The sequence below is a fragment of the Amphiprion ocellaris genome, chromosome 5, assembly GCF_022539595.1.
Source record: "Amphiprion ocellaris isolate individual 3 ecotype Okinawa chromosome 5, ASM2253959v1, whole genome shotgun sequence".
Classification (NCBI taxonomy): Eukaryota; Metazoa; Chordata; class Actinopteri; family Pomacentridae; genus Amphiprion; species Amphiprion ocellaris.
Genome location: NC_072770.1, coordinates 14,597,643 through 14,614,011, shown reverse-complemented (window position 1 = coordinate 14,614,011; position 16,369 = coordinate 14,597,643). Strand labels below are relative to the sequence as shown.

Genomic DNA, 16,369 nt, shown 5'->3' with positions numbered 1-16,369 from the left:
TCACGGCCTTGTCTCTGCCATCACACCAGCTGCACACCACCTCTGCCTACCTCGTCACCTCTCCTTACCCCCACTATTCCCCCAACAGTTAGTCCTCTGCCAAATCGCCAAAGCCAGTACTGAGTTTTGTGTTTAGTTTTCCTGCCTTGGTAGGGATTGTTTTATCTCCTGCTTAGCTTTCCTGCCCTGGTAATACTAGGTTTGGGTTAGTTCCTTCATAGTTGTCTTTGATGTATAGTTTCTGCTGCCGCTCTATAGCAGCACGTCAGTTTCCTTTGTGGCTCCACTTCCCTGTGTTACAGCATTGGAGTTTATATTTGCTGTGATTCGTAATAAGCCCTTTTTCTATTACCATCTGTCTGCCATTTTCTGTGCCTGCACCTGGGTTCTCTGACCTCCCATGTAACACTTTCTGTACAGATATACCTAGACATACTGCAAAAGCACTGGTGTGGCTGAAACTTTATGCAATCACACACAATAAATGCAATGTCAGAAGGTTGCTGTTTTGCATATTAAAGCGTGAATATCATGTTATGTTTTCGTAACAATTGCTCTAACAATGCATCCAAACTTTGTTGAAAAGCTGCAACAGAATACCTCATAAATACAATATCTCAGATCGTTTTAGGTCACATAGCTCGTGACAATCAACGGGATGATAACTGATTCTTTATGAGAAACAGTATCACTTTCACAAAGAATGACTCTGGCTTTGATATGAAAACAAGCTATTATCTTCAGCACAGGTCCTGTTAAAAACCCCTGAGATTTGCAGCACAGATCCTTAACATGCAACGGTTTAAAAGTCTAACTCTGTCACAGCACTGCCAGTCTTCCTCCATGCACTTCTACCTGCAGCACATGTAGAAAAGGTAAGAAATTGATGATGAACAAGATGATGGAGGCAATAATTAATGCAATTTGTTAAATGCTGTGAAATTTACACACTCATCAGTGTGTATAATGTGTACTTTAGCATAATTTTGTGGATTTGTGTTGACATTGTCACCTGGAATTTGAGATTTGGTACAGTAGTGCGCTAATTTTGTGCAGTTTTCTCAAAATATCGTCTTTCTAAGGCATCTGAAGGTGTTGAACAGTTACTGTTAACTAATAAGGAGGGGGCTGGAGCCTGGAGCTGACTAAGGACAAAGACAGGGGACAGCCTGGACAGGTCACCAGTCTATTGCAGGGCTACATATAGAGACAAACTATCACACTCACATTCACACCTACACACAATTTAGAGTGACCATTTAACCTCAGTATGTTTTTGAACTGTGGGAGGAAGCCAGAGAAAATCCACACATGCACAGGGAGAAAATGCAAACTCCATGCAGAAAGATCCCAGGTCCACACGTGAACCAGAGATCTTCTAGCTGCAAGGCAACAGTGCTAACCACTGAGCCCCGATGCAGCCCTAACCCAAAACATGAAGGAAAAAAATGTACTAAAAAAGCATATATTTCTAATTTGTTTGTGTGAACCTCTGTGACTACCTATAATTTGTTGTCTACTGTTATCATTTCTTCTGCTTTATTCATAACTGTCTTGCACAATATGCCTCCATTTTTTAATGAGATCACATGAATAAACATAGGTTGTAATCATCATAACATTGCTTTTGTCCTTTTCAGTCGTATTTCCTGGTTGTGGCACATGATCAGGATGACTCGAGGTATTCTGCTACTCCTGGTTTTGCAGACCGTTACAAGATATGCAGGTAAAGTGACATGTCAACATTTTGGGCTAAGTAGGTTTGTGTGTCTTTCTGCTTCTATTTCAGTCAAATCAGTCTATTATTAAGAGCAAAATATAAGAGCATTACACGAGGAACTAGCTGCATTGGTGTTTGGACATACCAACATGTGAAAATGGAACACCACTTCAGTCCGGACTGTGTCAGATATTCAGATACTGATATAAATATATTCATGTAGTAATGGCCGATAAGTGCAAATCATGCATGCATATCAATCATAGGTCAGGTCGGCTGAAGAGAACAATTTGGTGAATTTCAACTTTGAGAGATTTGTGATATTGTGGAAAAAATCCAGCAATGTATAATATTGAATAAACCTGTCTTTGTGCTCTTTCCCACTGTGACGTCCTGTACAACGTCTTCTGTCCTCTTCATTCCAAGATTGTCTAAAGTGGCGGTACTATATAAATTTGAAGTATTTTACAAACACCATAGGGGTTGAGAGCAATAGTGAGTCCATTTGGCAAGTCGCTGTTAGGATGTGGGGATAATTTTAAATAGATTCTCAAATGTGTGTCCAGTTCCAGTTATGAAATGTGCCATTATATTAATATGGGGCAAATACATCAGTTGTTGGATGGATGTGTTTCTTCTAATCTTGCATCAGATCCCACTGAAAGTGAGTCTGAACCACTTTAGCATCAAATATCAGCAGCTGATGGGTTGGGCTGAATAGAACCGTCTTTATTTGCTGCATTTTTCAAACCTTGACTTCCTTAGGGGAATATTGTATTGTACACATTGCATTCAATTTAGGAGACACTTTTGTCCCAAGCAACAAACAATAAGTGTATTCATACCACAAAGGTGTGGGAGTTAGCTGGATACCTTCAAAAAGAGGGAGTGTATCCCTGTAAAACAATTGGTTACAGCTGTCTTAAAGTTGTCCTTAAAGTTGGTCTCTAGTTCCAAGAAATTAATAAATTCTAACTGGAGTTCTTAAGATGCAGTTTGAAAAGTTGGGGTTTTCAGTGACTCTTGTTGCTCAACTTCAGTGGATGCTCTTTCCGCCACTGTGGAGCCATAATCAGTGAACACAGAGACTGTGTCCCTGATGAGTACACCGAAATCCTCCAGATGTAAAGAAGGACTCAGTAGGAACACTGTATTGTCAAAGGGTTAGGGTTCAGGTTAGGTGTTAGCAGAGTTTGTCACCCAAGGTCACTCCCTGATTCTTTGCTGTTTGATTGTGGCATCATTTAAGATTAGTCTTGTCCAGGTTGAGCTTTAAGTAATGCCTTGACATCCTGTCCAAGACAATCAGTAGCGTGTACCTCCACCTGGATCGGATGAATGAAAGTATAGCTGGATGTCATTAGCCAAGCAATCACAGGATAAAGTCTATGACACCACCAAAAGGAGACAGCCCAGGACATTGCATTGCTGAGCTCCTTTTGTCAAGTTATGGGGTTCAGGCACCAGTCTTTTCCAAATTACCTCATGGGAGTGACCTGTCAAGTTGGGAGTAAAACAGAGAGAGTGCAGGTTTAAGACACCCAATCCTTTATGAGGCCAAACTATAAAGACAGATACCCCCTCTCCACCGGTATGAACTGGGTACTAGTTTTGGGCTGGTGCAGCTACAGGTTCTGAATCAATTCTACTTTTGAAGCTTCTCAGAAACTGTTTTTCCAAAAGCTAGAGCACCACCACGCAGCTATGTCAGTATGTCACAGTATGTGTCTGTTCAAACCTGTTTTATTATTAAAGCTCACTCTAGTTCATTCTGAACTTCTGCTGAGAATGACAGTGCAGATACAATCTCTCCCAGGAACTACTACTAATATTCCCAGGTGCTTAATGTTTTACTATCGCAAGTGAAAACTCCACTGCAAACGGCACTGTGTTTGTATTTGCAAGACACTTTTGTCCCAAGCGACTAACAATAAGTGTATTATACCAAAGTTAACAGAGGCATTGTTACAAAGAACATTGACATATTGCTGCTGCAGCTTCATGTCTCTCTCCATCTCTTTGATAGACAACTCAACATGATGGATTTTCATCTTGAGTTCATGTTCTTCTTTTAAATATTGTAATGCTCATGGAACTCCATAGCAGGTTTCTCATGAATAGTCACCCTGTTCCCACTTGGCCTGCTGCCTGGGTTGGAAATACTTTCTGCTGCTGCTACAGGTGTAGAGGGCTGATTTTCTTGACTCTGCCCAGGCTCCTCTAACATCTAATTCGGTTGCTGGCTTTCAATCATCCCAATTAACATGTCTCCTAGGTCATCTGGTCTATGTTTTCTACAAATGTATTTTAATGTTTTTACACAGGACCTTTAAGAGGCAATATAGGAATGTGTGCGTGCGTGTGTGCATGTGTCACATGAGAAGACACACATTTCAAAGTGAGTGAATAGTGCAATCAGGCCACCATAGATAATATAAATTAATCTTACCCGAAGTTGTTGGATTATCCTGTTGGTTCAGTTACACACACACACACACACACACACACACACACACACACACACACACACACACACACACACACACACACACACACACACACACACACACACACACACACACACACACACACACACACACACACACACACACACACACACACACACACACACACAAACACTGCTAGAACTTATATTGGAATATTCCACCACAGGTTATTTCACCACAGCACCCTCACCTTTGCAACATGCACATTGTTAATCTGATTCGGCTTTCAAGACATGATCTGAGTTGTCCTTGATTAACTTGGTCTGAGACTCTGTAGTCTGGAACTAGTTCATCTGAAGTTCAGTAAAATTTCAGAAAGTGACTGGATTAGTGTGGATTAATTTAAACCAGATTAGTTTAGTCCTGGTTTTATTTAAGCCCTGAATGGGAAATCGGGCCATAGAGTTTATCTGTCACTGCATAGAGGACCAACCCAGTTGAGTGTTGAGCTAGTTCAATTTTACAGTTCTGCCTATTGCAGCTTTAACATATTTAACATATTTGTCTTTTTATATTTGTGATCTGTTGCAAGATTTAAATGTGACACTTAAAATTAAATACAGAATTGATGCAGATACAACACTGGTTTTCTTACTGTAAAAAACCCAAATTTTTAGTAGGAACCTTTTCATTTTGTTTGTCCATTCACTTATTTTAAAATAGATTTTTAACCACTCATGTTTTTGTTTTTGATTTTCATACCAGCAGTAACCATGTGCAAGAGTTGCAAGTAAATGCAGCTTTAGTAGAGGGCACAGATGCTCTAAACTGCAGATAAGCATTGATTTTTTTTTTTTCAATATCAGAAATGTGTGTGGAATAGTTGGATGGTTACCTTTGCAGATTATACAGGAATCATATGTTCCTTTGAGCTCGGAGGAATTATATATAGATAATACAGGCTAAAGCAAAGCAGCTTCTGAAACAAAGGCCAGAAAAGAAAGCTGGCCGATAATATTGCAACTGTGTGAACATGTAAGTTATTAGCCTTATCAGTATCACAGTATCACATTATCTTTAAGGCAGGAATACATCTGTCTATAATTCCATTTATTTAATATATTGCTTGGCCATGTTTAGTGATTAACATTTAGTTTGATGCAGCTACCAGGAACAACACATTAATGAACTTGAAATGAAATCTATGACTAAAATGTGTTGACCGTGTGTAGGACAGCTCTTATTCTATGATAAACAATCTGTACTGTACTTTGAATCAACAGTGTACAGTGTTGGTAATAGTGCTGACAGTTACATCTGACAAGGTGAAAAACAAGTAGGACAAACCAGAGGAACCATGGATCATGATTCAACTTCTCAGATTCAGCGCCATGGCAGAGGAGTCATGAGTTAGGGTCTTGTATCCTCTGCCATTTCCAACAGAGCCTTAAAGGAAGAGAAGCTCCAGTTGTGCTAGTGATTCACTGTTTGGGAAATGATGTTGGATGTCCTATAAGATATGGGATTATTGATCTCTGGATACTGTTAATGTGGGAGCTGAGATCAAATCTTATTCTTAATCCTATATATAAAGGCAAAATAATGTCTCTGACTGCATCTCTTCTAATTATTTATGACTTTTACATGTAATGTTCATTTTAATCATTTCCACAGTTTCCCAAACCATACTTGCTCCAACATCCTCAAGTTCTACAGTGAGACTTGTCGGCTCTACAAGTCGTTGCTCTGGCAGAGTGGAAATCTTCCATAATGGCCAGTGGGGGACGGTGTGTGATGACCTCTGGTCACTCAACAATGCTCAGGTGGTTTGTCAACAGCTGGGTTGTGGCAGGGCTATGCGGGCACTAAGATGGGCCTATTTTGGACAGGGCAGTGGACCAATCTGGTTGGACAATGTTCAATGTGCAGGAAATGAGTCATCAATAACCGATTGTGTTCATGGAGGGTTTGGAGCCCACAACTGTTATCATGGGGAGGATGCTGGTGTCATGTGTGAAGGTAAATGCATTTTTCTATTCTAGGTACAATCATATTGTTTCCAGACGAATTCATGTTGATTTTTATGTCATTTTAATCAGAAATTGGGGCGGTAGTTTCTGAAACCACACCTGGTCCAACATCATCAAGTTCTGCAGTGAGACTGGTCAACTCTACAAGTCCTTGCTCTGGCAGGGTGGAGATCTTCCATCGTGGCCAGTGGGGGACGGTGTGTGATGATATGTGGGGACTCGACAATGCTCAGGTGGTTTGTCAACAGCTGGGTTGTGGTGAGGCTACTTGGGCACCAACTGAGGCCTATTTTGGACATGGCAGTGGACCAATCTGGTTGGACAATGTTCGATGTTCAGGAAATGAGTTTTCAGTAACAGACTGTGCTCATGGAGGGTTTGGATCTCATGACTGTGGTCATAGAGAAGATGCTGGTGTTATATGTGAAGGTAAATGTCTTTTGTATTTTAGGTGTGGTAAGATTGCTGCCAAATGGATTCATGTTAAATATTATGTCATTCTGATCAGAAATTGAGGCCATGGTTTCTGAAACCACATCTGGTCCAGCATCATCAAGTTCTACAGTGAGACTGGTCAACTCTACAAGTCGTTGCTCTGGCAGAGTGGAGATCTTTTATAACGGCCAGTGGGGGACAGTGTGTGATGATCTGTGGGGACCTGACAATGCTCAGGTGGTTTGTCGACAGCTGGGATGTGGTGGGGCTGTGTGGGCACCAATCGAGGCCTATTTTGGGCATGGCAGTGGACCAATCTGGTTGGATGAAGTTCAATGTTCAGGAAATGAGTCATCAATAACTGACTGTGTTCATGGAGGGTTTGGATCCCACAACTGTCATCATGATGAGGATGCTGGTGTCATCTGTCAAGGTAAATGCATTTTTCTATTCTAGGTACACTCATATTGTTTCCAAATGAATTCATGTTGATTTTTATGTCACTTTAACTAGAAATTTGGGTTGGAGTTTCACGAACTGGACACGGTCCAACATCACCAAATTCTACAGTGAGACTGGTCAACTCTACAAGTCGTTGCTCTGGCAGGGTGGAGATCTTCCATAATGGCCAGTGGGGTACGGTGTGTGACGACATGTGGGGACTCGACAATGCTCAGGTGGTTTGTCAACAGCTGGGTTGTGGTGAGGCTACTTGGGCACCAATCGAGGCCTATTATGGACAGGGCAGTGGACCAATCTGGTTGGACAATGTTCGATGTTCAGGAAATGAGTTCTCAATAACAGACTGTGCTCATGGAGGGCTTGGATCTCATGACTGTGGTCACGGAGAAGATGCTGGTGTCATGTGTGAAGGTAAATGTCTTTTTCTACTTTAAATGTGGTAAGATTGCTTCCAAATGATTTCATGTTGATTGTTATATCGTTCTGATCAGAAATTGGGGCCGTACTTTCTTTCAGTTGGCATCTAGACTGACAGAGATTTTTTGTTTGACATTAAGGAGAACTTGGCAACATCACATCAACATCACCAAGTTCTACAGTGAGACTGGTCAACTCCACCAGTCGTTGCTCTGGCAGAGTGGAGATCTTTTATAACCGCCAGTGGGGGACAGTGTGTGATGATATATGGGGACTCGATAATGCTGAGGTCGTTTGTCAACAGCTGGGTTGTGGTGGGGCTGTGTGGGCACCAATCGAGGCCTATTTTGGGGAGGGCAGTGGACCAATCTGGTTGGATGAAGTTCAGTGCTCAGGAAATGAGTCGTTCATCACAGATTGCACACATGGATTGCTCGGATCCCACGACTGTCATCATGGGGAGGATGCTGGTGTCGTCTGTGAAGGTATCCGTTCTGTTTCATCCATATTTTTAAATAACAATTGCTGTCTAAACACCCATGAATTGGTTCCTGGTGTTTTCATTAGTGTACAACATCAACATACAGGACAAGGTGCAACTTACTGAGTTTTAGAGGCATTCATAGGCATATTTAATATAAACAGAAACACTATTAAAATCATCTTTCAAGTAGAATCTAGGGTGACAGAGATTTTTTGTTTGGCATTAAGGAGAACTTGGCGACATCACATCTAGTCCAACATCACCAAGTTCTACAGTGAGACTGATCAACTCCACCAGTCGTTGCTCTGGCAGAGTGGAGATCTTTTATAACGGCCTGTGGGGGACAGTGTGTGATGACATCTGGGGGCCAAACAATGCTGAGGTGATCTGTCGACAGCTGGGATGTGGTGGGGCTTTGAGGGCACCAAGTCAGGCCTATTTTGGGCATGGCAGTGGACCAATCTGGATGGATGACGTTCAGTGCTCCGGAAATGAGTCATCCATAACAGACTGTGCACATGAAGGGTTCGGATCCCACGACTGTCATCATGGGGAGGATGCTGGTGTCGTCTGTCAAGGTAAATACATTTTCTTTTCTAGGTACACTCATATTGTTTCCAGATGAATTCATGTTGATTTTTATGTCATTTTAACCAGAAATTGGGGCCGTAGCTTCTGAAACCACACTTGGTCCAACATCATCAAGTTCTACAGCGAGACTGGTCAACTCTACAAGTCGTTGCTGTGAAGGTATCCACTCAGTTTCAACCATATGTTAAAATAACAGTTACAGTCTAAACACCCATAAATTGGTTCCTGATGTTTTCATTAGTGTACAACATCAACATACAAGATACAAGGTGTAACTTAATTAGTTTTAGAGATGTTTATAGGCATATTTAATATAAACAAAAATATTATCACCTTTCAACTGGAATCTAGACTGACAGAGATTTTTTGTTTGACATTAAGGAGAACCTGGGAACATTACAACCAGTCCAACACCACCAAGTTCTACAGTGAGACTGGTCAACTCTCCCAGTCGTTGCTCTGGCAGAGTGGAAATCTTCCATAACGGCCAGTGGGGGACGGTGTGTGATGATATCTGGTCACTCAACAATGCTCAGGTGGTCTGTCAACAGCTAGGTTGTGGCAGGGCTATGTGGGCACTAAGATGGGCCTATTTTGGACATGGCAGTGGACCAATCTGGTTGGATGACGTTCAATGTTCAGGAAATGAGTCGTCCATAACAGAATGTGCACATGAAGGGTTCGGATCCCACGACTGTGATCATGATGAGGATGCTAGTGTCATCTGTGAAGGTATCCGTCCAGTTTTATCCATATTTTTAAAGAAACAGTTGCTGGCTAAACACCCATAAACTGGTAGCTAATGTTTTCATTAGTGTACAACATCAACATACAAGATACAAGCTGTAACCTTATGAGTCTTAAAGGCATTTGTAGGCATATTTAATATAAACTTACACAATTTTTAAGTCATCTTTTAAGTGGCCTTTAGCTTCACGGACATTTTTGTTTGACATTAAGGAGAACTTGGCAACATCACATCCAGTCCAGCACCACCAAGTTCTGCAGTGAGACTCACCGGCTCTACAAGTCAATGCTCTGGCAGAGTGGAGATCTTCCATAATGGCCTGTGGGGGACGGTGTGTGATCGCTACTGGGGATTGACTGAAGCTCATGTAGTCTGTCGACAGCTGGGTTGTGGCAGGGCTATGCATGCACTAGGTAATGCCGTTTTTGGACATGGCAGTGGACCAATCTGGTTGGACTACATTCGCTGTTCAGGAAATGAGTCATCAATAACTGACTGTTCACATCGAAGGTTTGATTCCTATTACTGTCATCACCAAGAGGATGCTGGTGTCATTTGTGAAGGTAAATGCATTGTTTTATTTAAGGTACTCTTGTATTGTTTTCAAATTGATTTGTGCTGATATTTATGTAATTTTAACCTTAAGGTGAGCCAGTAGTTCCAGTGAGACTGGTCAATTCTACCAGTCGTTGCTCTGGCAGAGTGGAGATCTTCCATCATGGTCAGTGGGGGACGGTGTGTGATAACATCTGGGAACTCGCTCATGCTGAGGTGGTCTGTCGACAGCTGGGTTGTGGCAGGGCTATGTCGGCACCACAAAGGGCCCATTTTGGGGAGGGCAGTGGACCAATCTGGTTGGATGAAGTTCAGTGCTCAGGAAATGAGTCGTCAATAACTGACTGTGCACATCGAGGGGTTGGTTCTCACAACTGTCATCATTTTAAAGATGCAAGTGTTGTCTGTAAAGGTAATGATGTCATTGTTTTTACTGCAGGAAATTAATTATCATTATAGACATGTACAGATCAAATATTTAGGCTCCATGGCTGTCATTATGAACAGAATGATGGTGTAATTTGTGACAGTAAATGTTTATCCAAACTTGAAATGTTCCACTAAACATCTAAGTTGATGGCATGCTACGTAAAGTCTTATTACAAATCTGAATTGTTTTCACATCATACAGCAAAGCTCACTGATCAGATTTTGAGGCTTTGTCCTTTATTTGCAGTTTCTTTCGTCTCAGCGATTTCACATTCTTTCTTTTTTCTTGTGTCGTTTTTTGTTTGTAACTTTCCACTACTTAAGGTGATGCAATCCTCCAGACCTCTCAACTTGTTTGCTCCCGCAATAGTCTCCAAGTTGGTGTCCAGATAAACAGCCTTGTGTCATCTGGTTTGGATCCACTCTCTGGTCGCATCGATACATCTTACTGTTCCAGATACAGAGTGCGTGAAGGTTTGGTGTGGTACGAAGTGTCGCGTCGGGCAGACTACTGCGGAACAGTACTCACGGTGAAAACTGATTACTTTTAAATTCATGTAATTTTTTAATACTTGTGTCCTCTTTTAATCTCTCACTTTGTTGGCTCTTCAATTATTGTAATGTTAACTGGAAAGGACACACAATTAAATGTAACAGCATTAGTGTGTTCATTATTTGTGTTTGTTTTTAAAATATTTCACAGTTATTAATGCAGTTATTAGGAGTTTCAAACTGATAACTCTGTGAAAACTGTTTCACCTTAGTCTCCAGCACTGTCACAGTAGGCCATGTTAAATGGAAATCCAGCTAAGAATGAAGTAAAACCATTGTCAGCGGCATGTAATGATGACGGTGGCTTTGATCAGGAATACTATGAAACCATCATGAAAAGTATCAGCCATGTGAAGCCCTGAACCTTTTTTTTTCTGCATCCAAGTGTTGTGTAACCAAAGCACCACAAAGTGTCTTAAGTGAGCATAGGCAAAGATCATTAAGATCATTTTAGAAAATAAGTCTGATGTGCCTGAGACAAACAGCAATTACAGACTTGAATGTGTTGATCTGACATACCCAGTATGGCTGCTAATAGAAGTTAGACCAATACATAAGAAGTGCAGGAATAATACTAAAAGCAAAGGGTATTTGATGGACATGCTTGTAAAACCTGAGTAGAGTTTCCAGTAGAGTGAATAGCTGCTGTCTTGGTTAGAAAACTGGAAGGATGAGAAAGTCTCATGCACATAACTGGATTATCAATCATAAATTCATCCTTTTCTTTCAGACCAACAGGACCCACGCCATCTACTCCAACTCCTTGTTTTTCTTTGCTGCAAGCAATTATTCCTCAGATATACCTGAGATTATTCATTTCTCCTGTGCTTACCCCTTGGAAACAAATGCCAGCCTGAACTCTGTAATCAGACCTCAACAGAAGTGAGTCCTCTGCTGTCATCCTTGACTACAACACCATGTTAATTTTACAATCAGTGGATAATCAAACTGTCATTCTTTCTTTACAGTGAAAGTGGTCTTTCAGGGTTAGGTACCAAACCCACAGCCTACATCTATCTATACAGAGATGCCAGATTTTACAGAAGGTACTCACCAGGCTGGGTCATCCTACCAATGGGCTCTGCTCTACATGTGGAAGTGTCTTCAGATGAGAGAGATTATAACTTTGCAGTGCTTCTGGAAAGATGCTACACCACTCACTCTTCAAACCCTGATGATGTAGTGCAAGACATCCTCATTCTTTCCCGGTATGGCTGTTACCCAGTTGAAATGATTGTTCTTAAAAGACATGCGGACTGAAATGATAAAGTAAAATTATTGATATGCAGTGGTCCTATTGACTCAGTCTGAGATTTCCTCAGGTGTCCAACTGACCCTCAACATGTGAGAATGGTTCGGAACGGCGTCTCTCTCCGTGCTCGTTTCTCTGCCTTCAATGTCCAGAGTGACAGTACATTCATCTTCCTTCACTGCCAACTAAGCCTCTGTGACACCAGGAACAACATCTGTGTCCCAGTGAGTCAGACGACCAGCCTGTTAATTATCAAAAACAAAAACAGTCTCTAAACTTTCTACCCGTCTCTCACCTCACAGTCTTGTGGAGGCAGGACACCGCGCTCTGTTCCAGACACAGCTCAGCTTGATCTCCTCAGCATTGGACCAATTACCTGTAAGTATACAATATAAGGTAGGCACGTATCAGAGCTGATGTCTCAGCAACATGAGCTACAGTGAAGCTTTAAAGGCTGTGTGTGCAACATTCAGAACCATTGTAGGTCAGTAAAACACCATCATGTCAGACCAAAACAAACAAGCACGTCAGCTGGGCCTCGTTCCTCCTTTAACATTTCATTTACAACCAGAAATGCAATGGCCAACAATAAATAATCAGCTACAAGCATTAACCAACTCTAGCATTGTTTTTAAAAACCAAAAACAACACAGAACACCTAAATGAGTTGTTGCTAAGACATCTAACATTATCTTCACTTCACCCGTCTCTCTTCTCTGCTCACACACAGACCAGAGCAGACCGACAGCAGAAAACAAGTAGCAGAGTAAGCAGTAAAACAGCTGCTAGGAAATAATAAAATAAACTACTCTGGTTTTAAATTCTCCATGTCACAGGTTAACATGGAAGGATCAAACGTAGACACAACAGACTGGCAGGTTAAAACACAAAAGAAACTTTAATTAAAACAAACTTGGCAAGGTTCCAAAGGCAAGGGAGGGAACTGAAAGGGCCAGAGTGTTCAGGAAAACTCCAAATTTATAGGCCCGCTTTCCCATACAGGGATTAAGCCCTAGATCTCTAGTAAATCACATTGTAAACCAGGACTTACTGAATTGGCTTTCTCAGACATATATGAAAATAGTCTCAGACCTGTACTAGTCTTGAGTTAAATAATCTTCTTTCTTGAAGGGAGACTGGAGCTAATCCAGGTCTCAATAAAGATTTCAATTAAACCTGGACAGAGGCAGGTTTAGCTTCAGAGTGAAGGCTGTATACCTCACGGTGCATGGTGAAAATGGATTACCTTGACTACATCAATGAAGCTGAAAGACTACCACCAAGACCAGAAAGAAGATTGCTGAGAGACAGAATTAACCTGCTGAATGAATTTGAAGATACAGATTTGCGTGATCGTTTTCGTACGTACAAACACAATTCAGCTGAAATATTTTGTTTTGCTTCAGACAAAGCTTTCATGTGACTCAATGAGGGGAACCTCTTTACCTCCTTCCTTACAAGTACTTATCACCTTGAGGTTTTTGGCATGTGGAACCTTCCAAAGTGAAACAGTGGATTTGTGTGGTGTGAGTGAATCAACTGTCTGCAAAACAGTGCACAAAGTCTACAAAACAGTATGTGAACTGATAGAGGATTACATCAAGTTCCCTGATGCTGTTGATCAGACCACCTACAAGGTATAGTTCTGTGAATATGGGAACTTCCCTGGAGTAATTGGCTGTATTGATGGATGTCATATTTCTATTAAGTGTCCTTCAACAGAAGATGCTGAGCTGTACAGGAATCGTAAACACTGGTTTTCAATAAATGTACAAGGTGTCTGCACTCCCACTATGCAGTTCTCCAGTATTGTTGCACTTTGGAAGGGTTCAACACATGACTCAGGGATTTTCCAGAACTCCTCTTTGTGCATTCAATTTGAAGCAGGTCAACACAGTGGAATCCTACTTGGTGACAGTGGTCATGCACAAACAAACTTCTAGTTCACCCCTTATCTTCATCCAGTCAGAGCTCATATCCACACCAGAGGGCTAGTAGAGCGCATGTTTAGTATCTGGAAGAACTGTTTTCATTGTCTCAGGAACACATCACATTTTGAACCAAGAAGATGCTGTAATTTCATTGTTCAGAATTACCTCAGACAACATGGCTGTTCAGACGCACCAACTGAATATTGTAATGACCCACATGTTCCCATGGCAGAAGTAGTCAACGACAAAAATGGACACACTTACAGAGGCACCTTTGCTTTGCAGCGCTTTTCCGAAAAAATGTGTGGAGTGATAAAGAAGGGATGGAAATTGTGTTAGTTATATTCATTCAAAATTGCAGTGTATGCATTCCTTTTTTTGGTTTCTGAGGTCAAGACAAGATGTTTGTTTTCAATTATAGGGTACTTTGAAATAATTTCCTCTAAGTGTCTTCTCTCTTTCACTAAGTCTTTTGAACACTTTCTTTTTCCTTTCTCAATTCTAGATATGGGGTCAAACTCCAGTTCCACACATACACACACAGCTAAAACTTATACTGGAATATTCCACCCCAGGTTTTCAGAGCACCCTCAACTTTGTTAATCTGATTCAGCTTCCAAAACATGATCTCAGTTGTCCGTGATTACCTTAGTCTGAGACTCTGTAGTCTGGAACTAGTTAATCTGAAGTTAAATAGCATCTTAGAAAGCAACTGGATTAGTGTGTATTAATTTAAATCAGATTAGTTTAGTCTTGGCTTTATTTAAGTCCTGAATGCGAAACCAGGCCATAACGTCCATGTGAATGTAAAAAAGGTAGCTAATCCCAACACAAAGCTGATGTGAGAACCAAAAATCTGAAGCGTTAAATACAAACCTGGTTAACACAAAGAGCACGTGGACCATGTGTAGATAGTCAGGTTGGAACAGGTAAGAGAACTGAAGCCACATGGGAGACAAGATGCAGGTGAAACAGATTGTGGCAATCAAAAGGGAGCAAACTAGAAAGACACAGGAAGTAAAGACAACAAAAGACACATTCAGGCAGGGAATTACAAAATAAAACAGGAAATAAACAGCCCAAGACTATGGCATCTCAGACTGCACTTCTGGTTTTCCAGTACAGTAAGGAAGATCACCCTCTGTCACTTTATAAAAATGCAGAGGGTCAACAGTTTCAATAGAAGGGACTCACATGCACAGTCATACATCACCATGGTCTGCCAGCTGCCAACACAAGGAACACAAAAGCTGAGATGTCAACACGGACAGAGGAAGTGCGATTTCAGTCACTGCTAAGGATGCCATTACTCCACTGTTTCTTCACATAGCAAATAGTTGTTAATTAATGCCCCATTTGTGTTAAAAGTCTCCTGTCTTGCACCATTAACTATACTTCCTTTTTGTTTCCTGATCTTTAGGGGACAAGTGACCTGTTAAAGGAGTGAGCTGGGCAACTCTACAAACTGATGCATGCTTTTTTCTAAGATATTTTTAGTTTAGATGGTGTTTAATTTCCTAATTATTAAATGCCCTTCATTTAAATAGTCTCAGTGTGTAGGCAGTGCTCAGCACTGACTCTGTTTTAGCTTCTTACAAACTTTGTAATGTCTAAACTGCACTTTACTGTCATAAAAAAACAATACAATAAAGTTACATAATAGAAACTGAGTTGCAATAAAAATGTGCATGAAAATATGACTCGTGGCAATTCATGAAGTGACTATAAATGTCTGAGATTGTGAATGTATGATGCTGTCAGCTGAATATCAACATGAAACTTTGTAATCATAAGAATAAACAGCATTTATAGACTTTATGCATTCACCCATGATGGATACTACATGTAAAGCATCCTCACAGAACATAGACAGAACCAGACAGAGCCTACCCCCATGTGGACTGACATTTGTATTGCATGCTTTTATATGATATCGTTGTTTCATTGGTCTTATGAACAAAATCACCTTTCTACCTAGCATTTCAAGACAAAATACATTGTGTGTATCCTCAAGAGACCTAACATGAAATTACTTATGCTGCTTTTGGCTTTTTAATTTTTTTTCTTTAAATCAAATGACATACGCAGCTGCTGCTAGAAGATGAATCTGATTTTAGCTGTTGTGTCAAAGTGAGTTCCCCCATCAGGCTGTTTCCCCTTGCCCGAACCTAAGTCCATCATTAGTCCCTATCAAATAAGTCCATCAGATTTGATGATAGATATGTGGTTCGCGCATTCCTTCTAGAATGAAATGCAGCAGCATATTCAGATCTGATGCCTGTATCATCAGGACAACATAATGTGTCTGTACCTTCT

General features: G+C 41.0%; 1 protein-coding gene across 1 annotated transcript; it reads left to right on the top strand.

The window, feature by feature from the left end:
* Positions 1–627: 627 nt before the first annotated feature.
* On the top strand, positions 628–15,748 carry LOC111562650 (deleted in malignant brain tumors 1 protein). Its single transcript, XM_035943964.2, has 18 exons — positions 628–875; positions 1,641–1,726; positions 5,842–6,186; positions 6,267–6,626; positions 6,706–7,065; positions 7,146–7,505; positions 7,652–7,996; positions 8,223–8,573; positions 8,653–8,745; positions 8,968–9,318; positions 9,547–9,897; positions 9,981–10,301; positions 10,643–10,848; positions 11,601–11,752; positions 11,839–12,078; positions 12,193–12,346; positions 12,425–12,500; positions 15,474–15,748. The coding sequence occupies exons 2-18, from the start codon at positions 1,663–1,665 to the stop codon at positions 15,482–15,484; spliced, it is 4,140 nt and encodes a 1,379-aa protein (XP_035799857.1). The 5' UTR covers positions 628–875; positions 1,641–1,662; the 3' UTR covers positions 15,485–15,748.
* Positions 15,749–16,369: the final 621 nt, after the last annotated feature.

Excerpts from the sequence above, each read along its gene's own strand:
- LOC111562650 (XM_035943964.2), top strand. The coding sequence starts at position 1,663 with ATGATCAGGATGACTCGAGGTATTCTGCTACTCCTGGTTTTGCAGACC. Across the intron at positions 6,187-6,266 it reads TGCTGGTGTCATGTGTGAAG|AAATTGGGGCGGTAGTTTCT; the intron begins GTAAATGCATTT and ends CATTTTAATCAG. Across the intron at positions 7,997-8,222 it reads TGCTGGTGTCGTCTGTGAAG|GAGAACTTGGCGACATCACA; the intron begins GTATCCGTTCTG and ends TTTGGCATTAAG.